This window comes from Chamaea fasciata, unplaced genomic scaffold (genome assembly GCF_029207755.1).
Source record: "Chamaea fasciata isolate MVZ Bird 193981 ecotype frontalis unplaced genomic scaffold, bChaFas1.0.hap1 SCAF_7, whole genome shotgun sequence".
NCBI lineage: Eukaryota > Metazoa > Chordata > Aves > Passeriformes > Sylviidae > Chamaea > Chamaea fasciata.
Genome location: NW_027094092.1, coordinates 19,061,198 through 19,079,073, shown reverse-complemented (window position 1 = coordinate 19,079,073; position 17,876 = coordinate 19,061,198). Strand labels below are relative to the sequence as shown.

General features: G+C 38.9%; 1 protein-coding gene across 5 annotated transcripts in view; it reads right to left on the bottom strand.

The window, feature by feature from the left end:
- The window catches only part of CD44 (CD44 molecule (IN blood group)), a 47,668-nt gene that overhangs the window by 10,791 nt on the left and 19,001 nt on the right, over positions 1-17,876 (bottom strand). Inside the window, exons 3-11 of one of the 5 annotated variants that reach the window (XM_066187838.1) lie at positions 15,078-15,214; positions 13,613-13,684; positions 12,741-12,983; positions 11,813-11,896; positions 6,463-6,567; positions 4,620-4,796; positions 2,883-3,044; positions 1,581-1,739; positions 132-368 (exon numbers count right to left, since the gene is read on the bottom strand). In XM_066187838.1, coding sequence (XP_066043935.1) covers positions 132-368; positions 1,581-1,739; positions 2,883-3,044; positions 4,620-4,796; positions 6,463-6,567; positions 11,813-11,896; positions 12,741-12,983; positions 13,613-13,684; positions 15,078-15,214 — 1,376 coding nt within the window. The remainder of the gene's footprint in view (positions 1-131; positions 369-1,580; positions 1,740-2,882; positions 3,045-4,619; positions 4,797-6,462; positions 6,568-11,812; positions 11,897-12,740; positions 12,984-13,612; positions 13,685-15,077; positions 15,215-17,876) is intronic. The other 4 variants (XM_066187839.1, XM_066187841.1, XM_066187842.1 and 1 more) reach the window with 4 other exon arrangements.

The window sequence follows — 17,876 nt, the reverse complement described above, 5'->3', positions numbered from 1 at the left end:
AAGATTCCCAGGATGAGAAAGATAGTGAAAGGAGGCATCTTCAGCAGAGATAATGTCTCATTTCACACCAGACATGAGAAATGAGTATGATCCATTATTCTTGCTGGTACCCATCAGAAGAGAGTCATTACCAGTTGTGGTCACACTGGTTGTGGTCCTGTGGAGGACTTCATCCCTGGGCGTATCTGGTGGATTCGTGATGCCTCCAGTGCCCTGTCCTGGTTCATCATCCCAAGGCAGAGGAGTTTGAGTTGGCTCTTTGTGGTGGGCCCCATCAGGAGAGGAAGCAGCTGTTACAACAAGGTGAGGTGCCCATGCTTCCTGGGTTACATCTTCTGGTGCCAGAATGTCAGTGGAGGCTGTGACTGCTGTGATGATGGCTAAGTTAACTTCAAAAACATTTTTAAAATGCACCTTAAACACTACTCCCTCTTCATTTTCATAATCTCTGCCTTTTTAATTTATTAGCTGATGTAGACTATGCAGCGAGAAGAAAAACAAAAAAACCCAAACAAAGCCACAAACAAAGAACATTCTCTGCATATGACACACACTTTTTGGGGTGTCTCTTCCTTCACTAATATTCACAATGCACCCTAAAATATTGGTTTTGAAAACACCAATTTTCAAACTGTTTAAAAGCGAGAAAACAGCAATATTATTTTCAGAATGAGTGTAAGAATTCCTGTTGGTACACGGGAATTAGATTAGAAAGACTTAATTTAAAACATTTGAACAAATTGCAAAATCATGCTTGGGTTTTGCAACTGACCCATTCATATTTAGAAAATATGAGTAGATGATAGAGAACACAACTATATTTTAATCCACAAATTGCATTTATAATCCACACAACTTGTAGTTTTCATAGCTCTCAGTCAAGTCCTAAGTGTTGAGGATTTAATCCATATAAAAATGGATTTTGAGGAAGAAAAGCAAAAGGATAACTGCTAATTTTTCCTTATAATTCCTTTTTTTAGAAAATTCAGGAAGAAAAGCTGCGAGAAGTTCCAAACAACCGCAGTGTGATAAAAGATCATCATATTGTATTAAATAAAAAAGCATTTTATTTAATACAATATGTACATACAATAAACTAAAAGTGTTTTGAATGAGGATAATTTTAAATGGATAACATGCAGAGTCTGGGAATTTAAGTTAGAACCTTGAAGTACTACATGAATAAACTCCAATAAATTATTTCAAATTTTACAGTAGGAAGAGAATATGTTGAAATATTAAGACCAGGAATGACCAGATATGAAAAAGAAACATTTACACTACCAGTCACCTCCAAAAAGCAACTGCTTTCTCAGTTAAAAATACAGCTGAGGAAAGTCAGAGGATGCAGGAAAAAAAATAACCTTAAACAGACAGGAATTCTTGTTGGGATATTCACATGCAACAAAATCATAAAAACATTTGCACTGCAATTTCACAACAAGAATGCACACTTTGAAGATGAGAAAGACAGGGAAAGGAGTCAGTTTCAGAAGAAATAATGTCTCATTTCACACCAGACGTGAGAAATGAGTACAATCCATTATTTTTACTGGTACCCATCGGAGGGGAGTCATTACCAGCTTCGGTCATTGTGGCTGTGGTCCTGTGGAGAACTTCATCCCCGGGGCCATCCGTGGGACTCATGATGCCTTCAGTGCTCATTTCTGATTCACTATCCCAAGGCAGAGGTGTTTGAGTTGGCTCTTTGTGGTGGGCACCCTCAGGAGAGACAGCAGCTGTTGTGATGGTTTAATAACAGATGATTTGAACAGATTATTTAATAGCTGTGAATTCCATGTGTGTGCTGCTGTGGCCTTCCCATTACCATCCCATCCAAGCCTCCTGTTCCCCTTAAAGCACTGTTACCCTTTTCTCTCAACAAAAAAGGCAGAGTAGTGAGACCTTATGCCCTGTACTTTGTCACTGCTCTTTCACAGTTTTGGTAAGACATATCGGTTTGCTATTCTCATCTGCTTTTTTACTTAATTAAAAAGATTCTCGAGGCCAGTGAAGACAGGGAAAGACACAGAGGCAGCAGTCAGAAGGATTCCCTGACCTGCATTCCCAGGATACCTACAGAGTCCCAGCTTCCTTGGCATTGTCCCTTGCTGTTACAGTGTGTTTCACATTACAGGTATCAATACTGACAGTCAAGAAGATATGAAGGCCTCTGCTTCCTCCTCCACACTGTCACTGGCTTCTGAGAGACCCTTAAGCTCCACATTTAAGCTCTGCATGTTGGAGCAAGATGCTAGCAACAAATACAGATTCCAGTGGCAGATGGAGAGGGGAGACCTCCGGAAGAAGAGATCACATCATGTTTTTAGAACATTATTTTGATGTTACGAATACTGCATTATATGAGAATGCATCATGATGCTGTGTCATGCCAGTTTTATAGATTCCTGCCTCTCATCATTCTGTGAATGAACCAGAGGGATAAATATTTCAATGAAGTCTATGAAAAGAACACTCTTTTACCAGGTGAATATCCACAAGTTAAATGGTTTAACCTCTCGAGGTACAAATATACATAAGTACGGATTTGACTTTATGATAAAGACAGTCTGGCAGCACCAAAAAATATAATTTATGTAATGAGCTGGATGCAATTTCACAGCCATACTTCACTAAGGAATGAAAAGCCCTATAAGTGGTGTTGGCAAGTGAAGAACAAATGCTTTATATGGAGCTAAAATTGAAATCTTCTGTGTCACCACCACTCAGAGCTCAGAGAAAATGAATCACTCTACAGCTTGTCATTATTTTAAGAGGTCAGTAATTACTCCTGTCCACAAGTTCATACAATATCTTTCCAGGAGAGGCCATCTGAGAGACAGAAGTGGTGCAACATACATAACAGACATTTTTACTAGTACCTGTAGTGGAAGACTCTCTTTCATGATTGTTCTCTCTGGAAGGAGTAACTCCATCTGTTACAGCAGGCCATGTGGCATAATCCTCTCCCTCATCCCAGCCCGGATACGCCAATGGGTCTTGTGCTGAGTCGTTCTGTTTGGCCCCATGGCTGGGGACCACAGCTGTGATGATGATGGTGAAGCAATTATGAACTCAGTATATAAAGATCCATTTCTCACATATTTCTCCTCTTCAGTTCTTGTCTCTATGACAGGCCTTGCTCTCATGTCTACTACATTTAATGGCAAAGAGAAGTAAAGTAGATTTGCTTCTCATCCTGGTGTATATTTAGAAAAGCTGCCTACTGTCATGAGTAGGACCAAAACTCCGTCCTCAAATTGAGAGCATTTGCTTTTCAGAATCAAGGTGTTTTACTATTTTTCAAAAGTATTTCTCTGAATCTTGCTATTGACTTTGTATTGCTGAATATCAAACCAAAATTCACTGATGCAGAATTAAAAACGTCAAAGACATAAATAACTGCACGGATATGACCCTGACCCATCAATAAGATTTTAATCACATCATTTCAGTGTGGTGACTATATCCCATTTTTTCCCCAAAAAACTTCACTGTTTCATTAGTTGCAGCATTCCAGGAAAACAGATAAGGAAGTGTGACAAAGGGGAATGCTAGGTGATGCTACAGATTTGTGAATGGTGCACACAATGAATAAGATAGCATTCAGCTGGAGAATATTTGATATTGTAGTTATTTAGAAAAACACTATACATATCAACCAACCTGCACTTTTTATTAGACAATCATAGCAAAAGAATACCCAAATCTTGTAAAAAGCATAAACCTTCTTAACCCCTTCAAGCCAATAAGGGGAAAAAAGAAAAGCAAGAAATTTGCCACAGTGTCTTACAATTTTACTTGCAAAGAGGCCATTATGTATTGCTATAGTAGTGTAGTATAACAGATTATCAGACCTGTACTTGACAATCCGCAAGAGCAGATGATGACTGTGGTGCATACACTGTTGGCAGTGCTTACCACAGCACATCTGTCATTAACTCGTAAGTTTGGTACATTCACAGGAACAGAAATTAAAATACACCAATTTTCAGTTACCACCTTTACAGCATAATTTGATATTTACGTTTCAATTGATTAATCCAATGAAAGAGAGAAGCCTCTCTCTAATGCTACATTATGCTTTGTTTTCTTCCCTTCATCACCAGTATCATCTTGCCATAGTTCAAAAGTGGGATGAGTAGACATTTTATATAATTTTTTTTAGATATAAGTGCCATTAACAAAAACTGGAAAAAAAAAATCCCAGGTCCAATAATGGCTTGCAACAGGGGAGTGAACACAGTTCCCAAAGGAGTGAAAAATGCAGCGCACGTTACTATTTTTCCATTTAAACCTCCTCTGTTACCTACAGACAAAACCCTGGTAGGTAACTTGTTGAAAGGTTATGACTGCATGAAACACAACACAAAACGTAGGAGACAGTTACAGAATTAACCTACTAAAGGTCTTGACATGCAAGACAAATAGGAGAGAAACATCCAGGAACAAGTCTGAAGAAAAGACTAATTAAAAACTATATACAACATTCTAATTGTTCAGGTTTATTCACAGAACCTGTGTTATGCCCTTAGAATGGAAAACTGTTACTAAAAAATCCTAAAACTAAATCTTCAGAAAACCCTGAAAATTTACTAGAATGTGACCTGTAATATTACCTGTAGAAGTTTCCTTTCCAACATAATTTTCACCTGCAGTAGTAAATTCATGTTGTTCAATAATGCCAGTGGTATTTGCAGGGTTTTGTTCTTGACTGATCTCTCCAGAATGAATGCTGTGTAATAGTGGATGTCGGGTTGGTCCTTGATGCTTTTCACTTTCACTTGTAACTAGCACTGGTAAGATGATGATTGAATCAATAAGGATCAAAATACTCAGTATTATCCTTATCATCATGGTCTACATAGCACGGGTGTTTGGCTTTTGCATTTTGGCTTTTTCTTGTTGTTGTTGCATTTCATGTGAAATGAAAGATGAAAGAAAACAAAAGTCCTTCAGACACCTTATCACACAAAAGCATTCCCAGGAGCAGCAGAAGATTTAAGTACACTAAAAAGGATCCCAATGACCAGTGGAAGATAAAAGATACCCGAGAGGCAGAAGAGCTCATAGAAACAACAGTTTGCATCTCTGTTTAATACTTATTAATACTAACTTAACTGTTGAGTTTGTGTGTTCTGGGTTTTTAAAGTAAAACACTGACGAACTTTCTTTTTTGAGTTATCTCAACTGCACAATTACAAATCTGGCCCTAAGGAAATTGTACTTTCTTCTGAGATTGGATGAATTAAATAAGTAGGTTCATATAAGTAGATAGGAATACTTATTTTGAACTCAATAATAATTAAAGCTCTTACCAATAAAATTAATTAATTGCTTACTCTTTAACTTGCTGTTCTTTACACAGCAGAAGATGCAGACAGAAATAAGCTGAAGTACCACCACCATAAGAGATGTTCTAATGAAGGTTTGGAAAAGATACATCAATAAACCTAAGATGAGCATAAGAACTCAGCTGGAAATATATTTGCCTTAAGTTTCAAACATTTCCATGAATGGTATATAAAAGTAAAGCTAAGGTCCTTAATCAGTGCATGCAAAGAGTGAGCTGGATGTGTTATATATGTCATAAGTCACCAGACAGAGAAACGATGCTATTTCCCAAGAAGAGGAAAACTGCAAGAATATTCATCTTCACATTCAGGCAATGAAATATTCATAAAGAGAGAACTCATGCAAAAGTAATTCATTATTCTTAAATTAAACCTATTACATATAGTCTTACAAAAAAAAGAGGTAAGATTAATCAGTGTATGAATACAACTGATCTAACAATACTTCACCACTAAAAGAAAGTTATCATAAAAACCATTTCTGTTTGATTACAGAACCTGTTCTAATGATCGTTGTATAAACTTCCACTGTTCAAAACAATCTCAGAACCAGAGAGACACGGAAAAATAGCTTGAGAATGCACTATTTAAGCTTTTGCCTACAGGAAGACCTTAGAATTGAATCTTTTGGTATCTCAATTGACTACTGGCACTAACACTGGTAACAAAATGTTCATGTTCATCTGGAGGTAGTATATTATCCTTTGTAGGACAATTTATGCATTTGAAACACTAGCTCCCTTTTTTGTCTTTTGTCCTCAGATTTTATGATAGAAACTTTTAAGGGGAAAAAGGGAATTATTTTCTCACCAAGGTGGGTCACCAGAATACAGTCTGCTCAGTTTTATTGAACACTACTGGCAGTGCGAATTTAAAATACCAGAGATGTGAGGAAAAGTGGCAAGAAGTGAACTTTAGATGCATAAGATAGACTTGGAGTGACAGATGAATGTCACAGATGCCACCTCTGGGAGCTCCAGTACAAATAATGTAAAGATGTTACAACAAACTGAGGCTAATGGTATGGGTATCACAAACAGTCACAGCCTGAGTATCACTGAATTGTATCAGAAATCTGAGTATTATCTGAAATGCTTGATTGCTTTACCCCTGCTAGCAGAGCTACGATACTGCTCCTCTTCATCTGTAAAGGTGGGGTTCCAATGGTCTTGTGTGGTGATTTCCAGAAGTGTTTCGTGTTGTGAGTTCACAGCTGTTGGGACAACAGAGGATTCAATGCTGACTATGCTCTAAATCTACTGTCTCTGTGTGCCATAAAGGTGATGAAAAATGCAAGTTCTTGCATTCTCTAGCTATAGTCCCTTTATTCTTCTTATCAAATCCCTTCACATCAAACCAGTTGTTCTTTTCTTTGCATTCAACATATGCAAAGTTTCCTGAGAAAAATGGGAAAAACAAGCAGCAGAAGAATAATGTGCAGTAGAAATAATGCAAAATCATGACAGCAGTTGTAGAAATGCAAACTTATGATTTAGGAATAATGCTGGACCTATGGAATATGGCAGATGTCTCAATACACATAAAACATGCCTGCTAAGTACTCAAGAAGTACTCAAGAAGAACCATATTAGAATATCCATGACTGAGCAAAAAAGTGATGGTAAGCAAAAAAATGAGAGGACCTTGACAACCACCAGGAAGCCAGTATTAGTCAAGAAAGTTATAATACAATTAAAAAGATAGAACTTCTACAAGAGTCTTTGACCAGAGACTGAATACACTCCACCCATGGATCATGCAGACACCACTAGCCATCAAAGGTATGGAATGCAGTACACCTGTGGGACAAGTTACCAATGCAGAGTGTCAAAGATAAATAAACACCAAAACTATCCAAAGCACAGGAAGAAAAATAAAAAGTCCCAAAGCAAGATGAATTCCTGATTTTGCATCTTCTACTAAAAATGGAAACCACTGCTAAAAAACACAAATACTCCACTATCTTCAAAAAAATAAAAGGCTTATGAACAGTGACTGCTGAGTAAATAAGAGCACAGACAACAGACACATTAAGATGCACTTAAAATTTAAAAAAAATTACAAAAATAGGACAGATTGATATCTTTGTACAAATAAGAGCATTAGAGTATAGTCTCTATAGCAGCATCCATGCTAAATAAAGCCCCAGGGCTGGGGCCATTCCCTGGTCATAAAGCCAAGTAGCAGTTTGTGTACTTCAGTGACAACATAATATATAGCTTTGACCTTCATCTGTGGGGTTTTTCTGGTTTTCAGACAAAACCATTTTATCCATGGATAGCTTTTGAATCAAAAAAGCTGTATATTAAAATATCTCAATTGTACTGCTGGATGATGCCGAGACATCTGAGGTCACAGAACAAATGAGATGATGTTAGAAGACTGCATGGGAGGTGTGCAGAAGGTAGCAAACATGAGACTGTTTTGTTGACAGCTCCCAGTGAAAAAGGGACTTGGGGTTTGGCCTTTTCAAATTTTGCCTGTGAGCATCTATCACAGACAGGAAGTCTGCTATTGAACACCTGTAGGTTACATATAACATGAACTAGAATTATTTTAACACTTAAAAAAAATTAACAGAATGAAAGATAAACTTTGTCTTGAAAAATCATGAGTAAATGCAAACATGAAGCTGAGATGCTAATTTTAAGTAGTGAAATAAGAGATATTACTTAAAACATAGGAACCTGACATAATTTTCCAGTCATGAAAGAGGTATTTCTGAACGGAACAGCTGATGAGAAGGTCATCCAATTTTCAAACAATATATGTATGGCAAAGGAGGAGGAGCATCAGGTAGGATAGGAAAATCAAGGAAGAAACCATCCAAAGACAACAGAAGTTCCTTACTCGTACTCGAAGCAGTCTCGTCCTTGGCCACACTCCCGCCCCAGCCTGGAAGTACTGTGGGGTACAGCATCTCCTCAGAAGAGTCTTCATCATCTGAATCACTGCCACTGGAGGTCACATCTGCTGTGATGATGTTAAATCTGCCATGAAGCCCTAACCCACAAGGCCTTCTGCTGGCAGCAGTTCAGCTTTCCTGCCTCCCCTACTCTCAGCCTAACAATCCCAGAGCAGAATTTACAGCCCTGTGCTTCCCAGGGGCCATAGCTGCTCCTGGCCTTTTCACTCACAAGGGGTTCTCCACTCTGCCATGGCCCTGCTGAAGCTGCCCCACTAGGGCTCTTAGATACATTTTGGAACCCTTTGCATGCTCACAGCACCAACCATGCCCTGTCCTCTTCTAGCAGGTAGAGCAGAGTGTGCTGCCTTGAAAACCCGTCCTTCCTCTCTCCTACAAGTACTTCTTATTGGCACAGTCTGCTCCTAAACTGCTTCCAAACAAGAAAAAAGAAAGACCCAGGCACATGCTTTACAGAATGACTCCCATACTCATCCTTTTCAGACAGGCAGAATGCCTCCACAGCACATGGACAGTGTGGACAACTGCTCCATTGCTACCACACGTACAGTGAGAGAGTGCCCCGGAATTTGCTTCTCCTTCTTCAAGCATGATGCAATGGACAGCAGTGATAAATGCCACAGATTTACTCCCCATTTCACTTAGAGTTTGTGGACCTTGCTGCCCTGGTCTCTGCTAATTCAGCCCCTAATCAAAGCAGCCTCTTAGCATTCTTTACCCTTGGTTGCTGCTGGCGTGGGTTCTTGCGTCTTCTCTCCAAGATTCAACCACGACCAGTGGTCTAAGAGCGGATTCCACCAAGCTGAGGTGGTGGTTGTCTCCAGGCTGTCATGATGAGGCCCTGGAGCTGATAGGACACGGTTCATTTAACCAAGATCTTGTGATTATTTCTTGAGAAGCAACTTTTCCTCCAGCAAAGTCAAGTCCCCCAGCACCAACACCTTGAGCAGGCTCATGCCCAGAGATGGATGTGAGAGCAGGGCGAATGCATGAACCCACGGTGTCATTACATTCCTCCAACACGTAGCCAGATGCAAGCATTGTGTCAGTCCCAGGAAAGAACACGCTCCCTTGAGAGCAGCCATCAAAAAGCCCTGTGGGACTTTTCACCCCTTCACGCTCCATAAGGTTAATGAGCTCCTCACAGGCTCTGACAGAAGGAGAGAGTAGAGAGTCTTTGAAATAGAGTCCAGAATGAGGAGCATCCACCAAGGTGACAGAAAGGTCAAAGAAATATCCACAAACCAGTGCTGTCAAGGACCTGAGCTCAGAACTGAGGCTATTCCTCTCAAAAGGCACATGCACTCCCCTTGACATGATGCTGTCAGCTTATTTTACACCAGAACCACTTTCCAGGTAGGCATTAGTATATCACAGGGAGAGAGGTAAAGCTTTACTTGTATCCCATTACCAATCCACAACATTTTCTCAGAACACACCATATCAAATATTACGTTCTACAGCTTTATGATAGATATTTCTGAATAGGAAGATGCTTCTGCATCGAAAAATTACAGGAATCTACAGCCTTTACATCCACTGTGCATCCAAATAGGTATTGGCATGCAAATAGATATAAATCTTCTTTTTTGGACTGCTCTCCATGTCACTTTCTCCTGTGCAACTGAGTATTTGATGACTTCTCAGAGAGATGCACAGCTTATACTTTATCTCTTTCTAAAAGGAGTGCTAGGTTACTGATTCATTTATAATACAGTAAAATTAAACTATATGACTTAAACACTTCGGCATTAAAGTGATGTTGCTGGATAACAGCCAAAGCTATCAGAAAAGCCCAGGTGCATAACTTTTATTATCTTTTTTTTTTCCCAGAGAACCAGTTATCAATCCTAACCCTGTAAACAAATATGCCAAAGCTATCGCTTCTGTGATACACATTTATCAGTATTTGACGCATTTTATCACATTGCTCTATAGCTCCTTTGATCTTTTCAAATCTTAAATATCTCTAGTTTTCCCTCTGTAAAACAGTCTTGCCCATGAGATAGAACCGCAAGCAACAGGAAGGGACATACATATTTAGGACCAATACATTTGATAATCAAGTATTAAAATGGAAACAGAAAACTTTCCTGTACAGAAACAATGTACAGATTTTTACAGTGGGTACAGAAACACCAATACAAGGAAACATTAAGTCACACGTGCACACAAAGGCAAACATACAGGAAGGATAAATCACCATCAGAGTCAACCAAACTTCCTACTATTACCAGGCGGGATTTTCTTCCCCTTCCACCCATTACAGGCAAACTTTTGTAACAAAAGCTTTCACTGGAAACAAGCACCAGAAAATTCACTACTTTTTTTCAACCTTTGGGGTAAAATCAACCTAATATTTTTTTTTCTATCTACATACTTAGAAGGTGTTACTAAGTTTCATGTCTTCTGAGAAAAGATGCTTGGGTTTAATAATTTATGTCTTTTAGCAAAGCTTTTGCTAACTGTGTAATGCATACAGCCATTCTTCATCTATCCTGTGATTTCTAAATACAGTGACAAGGGCACCATTTCTCCAAGTCACTTAGACTATTTGACTAACTATCAGCAACCAACAGACAATCAAGCAAATTCCTCATGGATTCCTCTGATGGGGAAAAAAAAAGAAGTAAAGAGCCAGTGGGAAGAAACTTTCATTTCTATCGGTTTGATCTTTACTACAACATGCCTCTGTAGATTTCCTCTGTATAATTAAAATGTTCTCCCTTCAGGTTCACTTTATTTTCTGAGGCAAAGATCTTTATCAGTCTAACCATGAGAACTAATGTGAACATATGTACATTATTTCCACTTTAAAATATGGAAGAGGACTTCAAAGGCTTTTTACTTATTATAGCTGCTGTGCACTACACACTTGATAAAAACATCACAAGCAGTTTTCCAACTCAGTAAAGCTATTTAAGGACAAAGAAGAGAAAATGGCTACTGTTCTTTCTGGGTCCTCAAAGACTGTGGAGCCACCACAGTCCCCAGGTTTTTTTCATGCATATTGCCAACAGCAAGGATGAAATTAGTTTTTGCAGTGCACAAATGGCTTGTCAGTTGGAACTGCCGCATAAAGCACTGCCTTGGTTAGCAAGGTCATGGTATTGACATGGATTACCTACATTCACAACCATAAATAACATCACGAATCTACAAAAATATCCTTTTCTACTTCAGAAATAAATTGACTTCAAGTGATAATAGGTGGTACTAATTTGTGATGCCTCATAGACTAAGTAGGTGTGATAAAACACCCGTGGGAAACCCAAAACAACAATCTTTCTAAGCTCAGGCACAAACTCCACAAGCATTAAAGCAAATCTACTGTAAATGATTTTTCTCCCCTTGTCTCAGAGAGCGAAGTTCATTTCCCATTTAACCAGACTGGAAAGTAGTGTATTTCAATGTCTTTCCAATTTCTGAAGTGTTGTATACCTCACTACTTACCAGCATGCTCATCTGGAAGAAGAAAGCAGTTTTAATGTGATCTATGTGTAATGTAGTTATTATGAAATATAAATCTTACTAGTACTTGCAGGGTACCATCTGTCATCCTCTTCATGGAAATCACCAGCCACTGTCCCCAAAGAGATGTCAGGTGACACAGCATCTGTATGATGATGGATAAATCATTACTATTTCATTAACTCAGTTGCAATACAGTACTCACAAGTACTTTGACTGTTCTACCCTGCAAGCTTCATTCCTTCATTTTTTGATCCAAGAGAGAAGAAAGATGCAGACCCCACATAAGCTTACCTTACTGACACAGTAAGGTCACCACTCAAACAGATAATTTGAAGAGAAGAATGTATTACAATGATAATGAACAGTCTGGCAACTACCTGTTCATGTGATACAAGGCCTCATTGTAGCTGTATGCCATGAGGATAGGGATCCTAGAGCAATGAGTGATGTTATTCGTATTCCCCTCTGCTGAGATATATAAATCTAGACTATGCATGCAAGCAGAGCTGGAAACTGCCATCTGTAATGGCAAGCAACAGATATACACAGCACACACCTCGGGGAATGTGGGGAATGTTTCTGATCCTAGCTCGTTAGCAAGAGAATCTTAGGATTTACCGTCCATGGTGCTAGCTACATGTCAAAACAAGCATAACATGCCATGAGTATACCACCAGTGAAAAGTAATTTTATAATCCTAATGCTCTTGCTTTTTTTAAAATTAATTTCAGTATGTATTGAGGATAGTTATTGGTAAGTTACTGATAAGTTATTGGTGATATGATAAAAAGCCGTAGTCACACAGAAAGCTTTACTGTACTTAGAGGATGACTTATATGTGTATCTCTAATGTTCAATGGGAGCACATCTTTTAAACTGATAATTTCAGCCATAAAAGCAACATAAAAGATCAAATAAGTAGAAAAGAATAAAGCATTTGTATTTGGCAGGGTCCCATGAAATTAATGTCAACCTACAGTCCTTACCATAATCTTTTCCAGGAATTTCTTTTTCACCTCCTCCAGAAGTATGATCTGGCAGCTGTGAGACTGGAGTAGGACTTCCATAATACGAGGGGCTGGATCTCCTGATGGAGGCATCCATGGGAGTTGTCTCATGGGTTGATCCACTACCTGCATTTTCATCATCCAGCCCCGAGGTTGAGGATTCCCCACTGGTATGACGCGTGCCATCCGCATTGTAGCGGGAGCCGTCTGCGTTGTCAATGACTGTGGAAATGAATCAAACAGCTAATATCAAGGAGCTGCACAGTTATAATAAAGGGTAACACCTATGGATTAATACCAGTTCTCCCATTTTTGCCCTCCTATCTAACCTAGATAATACATCACTAAAATATGTCTAATGCATATATGCTAATTTATATATTTGTCACATCTGTGGCACCTGACTTGCATCACTTATTTTTTATCAAACTGCTTGATTTAATGTAAAATCTTGGCATTTTTAAAGTCAATCAGAATTTAGAATTGGAAGAAATAATTTGTTATGAGCCTTTTTAAAGCTTCCAGCAGCTTTTCTAACAAACAGCTCAAATCAAACGTAGGAAGGTTGCAGTCTTAAGCAAATTCCTGTATGTCAAAGGGATGTTAGCAGATCTGAGGTGCCAAAAATGTCAAATATCTGTACAAAAAATGTTTGGTACCCTGATATAGACCAAACTCCACAGGCTTTAGGGGAAGACAAGTGAATAGTTGCTTTAATTTCTATTTAACATCTCAAGTTCTTTTTCTTATGTTTGGCTTGTCTTTTTTAATATTAGTGATTTTTATGTAAAAAAAAGGTAACCAGTTACTAAAATTTGAGCAAGTGCATGTCTTTCTAATCAGTACAGTACCTGTTTCATCCTGATTACTGAGTAAAGAAGTATCTATTTTTACAACTGGCTCACATGATTTTTCCTCTGTTTCTGTGAAAGAAGGAAAATAGAAAGTATTAATTTGAAAAAAATGGATTAAAAAATCACATCCATTGTACATAATGACAAAACATCAGCTTCAGATAAGGAGGACTGAAAACAAATTTCCAAACATATGTTATTCACTGATGTACCACCTCCCCAGGTGGGGCACTTCGAGATTGTTCTGTCAGCTAACAAGAAGATTCTCCATTTCCATAACCATTCCAAAAAATGGCTGCAATTAATGCCAGTTAAAACAGCCTTATGACCCAGTTTCAGTGCAGTCAGACCCACCGTCATTGTGGCAGTGGCAACTCTAACCCTTTTTAGCTGGCAGGACTCTGTCCGCTCCACGGAGGGCTGTGCAGAGGCAGCGTGTGCCCTGCTCCCGTGAGCACTGCAGGCTCCTGTGGGCTGAACTGCCCCACCTGGGGCTGGTGTACGTGCTACCTGCTCACACTGCTGTTAGGGAATAACACTTGGGAGGAGTTATAAAGATCTGGAGGGGATACATCACCACAGTGGTCATCTGTGAATAATCATCTGTGAGTGACAGACAATGGTAACTCACATGATACTATGCCAATGCAGAGATTTTTCATTATATCATTAGCAAGAACAAAATCAAAAACTATCACTGCATTTAAATTATCAATGAACTTTTCCTACATCTTTCTCTAAGAACTCTCTGCTTCCACTATGAATGTCACAATCTACTGAAATTAAAGATCGTCGAAGTTAATTTAGATTTTATTTTCAATACTGTGTTCAGTGTCTGTCATCGATATACATTTTCCTGATAATTTACTACAGTATGTCCAACTATTAAAAAGTCCAAAACCTTAGGTGAAAGCGGTCTGCTGCTGATGCACATTGCTGTCCAGCTGCCTCATGTCTACATGGAGATTTCCCTGAACAAATAGTGAATCAATCTGCAAGCAGGAGAGCAGCAGCCGTGTCCCTGGGCCTGGGATGGTCAGCACAGGCCTTGGAGCTGCTGCAGGTGGCAACCATTCCTAAAACACAAAAAACTGCTCTTGGCTGTAAAGTTCGTGTCTGCAGGAACAGAAGAGCTGAGTGCCATGGCTGACAACAGTTATCTCTTTCAGGTTCACCACTGCAGTGGTCCACTTCACTAAGCCATTATAATGAACTGTTCTGAAGCTGCAAAGTCTGTCCCAAGGCCAGAAAAATCATTTCGTTCAAAACACACTGATGACAAAATGGTCACTGCTGACATGACAGATACACATCTAGAGGCTGACAAAATGCATCTCTTCTCAGCTGAAAACCAGGCTATGTTTATTATTTAAACCCTCATTCCACTACCTTAAATAGGAGATTACATATGTTATTTTTAGTTAATCTGTTTCAAAAATGCGTCATAAAATCATCTCCTTACCTGTCGCATTGTAGCAGTATGCATCATAACGAGCAGTTGTATTTGCTGAAATTTTGTAGATGCCAGTGTTATTTGCTGCACAAAGATGATAGGGATTGATACGTGGGATAACAATATGCCCCACCACGAAACCATACCTGTGAAGAACAGAAGTAAATAAACCATATTACTTACTCTAGCAGATGTCACCTCAAACATTAAGAAGCCACAAAGAAGCCATTACTTTTTAAAAGTGCATGCATTTATTCATACTGTTTTGTTGCTTTTTTGTTCCTTTTTCATTTGAGTGTTCCTTTCTCACATGCAGCTACATCAGCTTCCCATCACTCAACATTATTTTGTGTTTAATTTCTAGACCTAAACCCATTTAAACTAAATATGCATCTTATTTGCTAGCTAGGGGGATCAGTTCCAGAGCAAGGGAGTGAAAGTGAGGGAGGTGAGTGCACTTTTTGTTCAGTGTGAGTTTGTATTACCTGAAACTAAATTCTCATTCTTTAGGGATTCACATTTTCATTGCTTTGACATGCCACACTGCTCAGTGACACTTCACACAGAAATGTTGAGGGCTCAATTTATGGTGCCTGAGCAAGTTCAAAGAATGATTGCAACACACATAATTTTCTGCAAAGACTGACAGCCGAGCAAAATATTCAAATACAAGAATCATTCATCCACAAATTCTTACAGTACCTTTCAGCTGAACAGTGTGATTATTGTGCACAGAGCTCACATAATTCAGTGAAGACTGCAGTTACATAAGGTACAATACATTATTACTGTTTTGCATTCCTGTAACTCCTGATTGATTCCAATGCATTTAACTGGAGATGTGATAGCATGGTAACAAGAACTGGGGTTTGGTTTGGGTTTTGATTTACTTCTTGAGAGGAATGATTTATCAGGGAGGAGTAAATGTCACAGCTTTGCAGTTTTTTATCTACGAACATCATTCCAGTTTCATGTCTAATGTGCAGATACTTGCAATTCTGAAACTCTCTTGTAGGTGGAATCATAAATTACTTTACTCAGACTCCCAACTAAGCCTACAATGCTGACACTTTACAAACCATTACTGATCTACTTGTGTTATGATCTGTTGATTCATCCTATTCACATATATTTGGATGGTTATATGCAGCATATTTTCCCTCTCCTACTCATGTTTAATAAGAGCTAAAGCTTACTGACAAGGACTACTTCTACCACAGGATCAACAAATGAAAGTAATAGGGTGGGAGAGCTGGCCAGAAGGAAGAGAGGAATAAATCCTATCTACATGGCTTACATGTCCAAATCTGTCCTCTGGTAAATTGTGAATTAGGGAAAATTGTAACATTAATTAAAAATTACAGTTTCCCCATGGGAAAAAAAAAAATCCCTCTTCTTCTTTCAATTGCCTTTATATTTTAGCTTTAGAAAATACTTTCCATAATTTAGAATACTCACAATTGCTTGCATAGAATTCTCTACCCCTACGCATTATTCAGCATTTGATCTCTAAATACTGCGTAATGCTGAGCAATTCAGCATGCTGTGTATGTTCATGTGCTAATGTCAGAAAAAGAACATTCCTACTGTGTTATGAAGGACTTTCCCCTCAAAGTAAAGAACTGTTTCTAGTCTTTATGTAATACAATTTTAAATTACATTTCATTTCTAATGGAAGAATCCTCTAAGAATTCTCTGTTCACATATTCCACCACCACAATACTTGTGAAATGAACATGCCAGAATAGAAAAGAATTGTAAGCAGTATTAATGTCAGTACTATTTCTCATGGTACCAGAGTGAAAGTTAGAATTTTGGAGAAATGTCCACTGAATTTTTCTGTGCCAGTTAGAAGATAAATTCCATTTCTCCATGTTTGCTGTTTAAGTTAGACTGCAGTAAAGTTGAAAATCTGCTGACATTTATTTAAACTCCATAATGGTGTACCACATGAATCTCCTGGGCTGCAGTGATCACGCAGTGGTGAAGTTTGCAGTCCTGAGAGAAATGTGAGGTGAGGAGAAGAGTAAAGTCAAACCCCTGAATTTTAAGGAAGTAAACTTCCAGCACTTCAAGGAGGTAGTCAATAGGCCCTCCCGGGAAACTGCTCTCAGGGACAAGGGTGCAGAACAGAGATGGCAGGTCTTCAAGGATTCCTTCCAAAGAGCACAAGAGCTCTTGATGCCAGTTTAAGAAATCAGGAAACCAAGCCAAGAGACCTGCACGGCTGTGTTGGGACTACAGGACAGGAAGGAAATGCACAGGCAGTGGAAGCAGGGTACCAATACCAGCTAGGATATAAACACACTGAGAACGGCCTGCCCAGATAAACCTGGGGTACTGCTGGATGAGAGGCTGGACTCAAACCGGCAGTGCCTGCTTCCAGCCCAGAAAGCCAAACACATCCTGGGCTGCACCCAAAGCAGCATCCAAAGCAGCAGGTCAAGGGAGATTTTCCCTCTCTTCTCTGTTTTGCTGAGACCCCACCTGAAGTGCTGTGTCCAGCACTGGGATCCCCAGCACAAGAAGGACATGGACTTGTTGGAGCAAGTCCAGAGGAGGGTCATAAAGTTGATCAGAGGGACAAAGCACCTCTGCTATGAGGAAACACTGAGAAAATTGGAATTGTTCAGCCTCACATATTTTTATATTAGTATTCACTCAATTTTTTAAAATTAAAAGTTTTCTGTAACTTCTAGTCTCTTGGTCTAGTTATTTTTTGAGAAACTGGGAAGTCTGCATCATCCACATTAGTTGCCCTATACATCATTAATTGTAGCAGGTTATTAGGTCACTTGACAACATAAT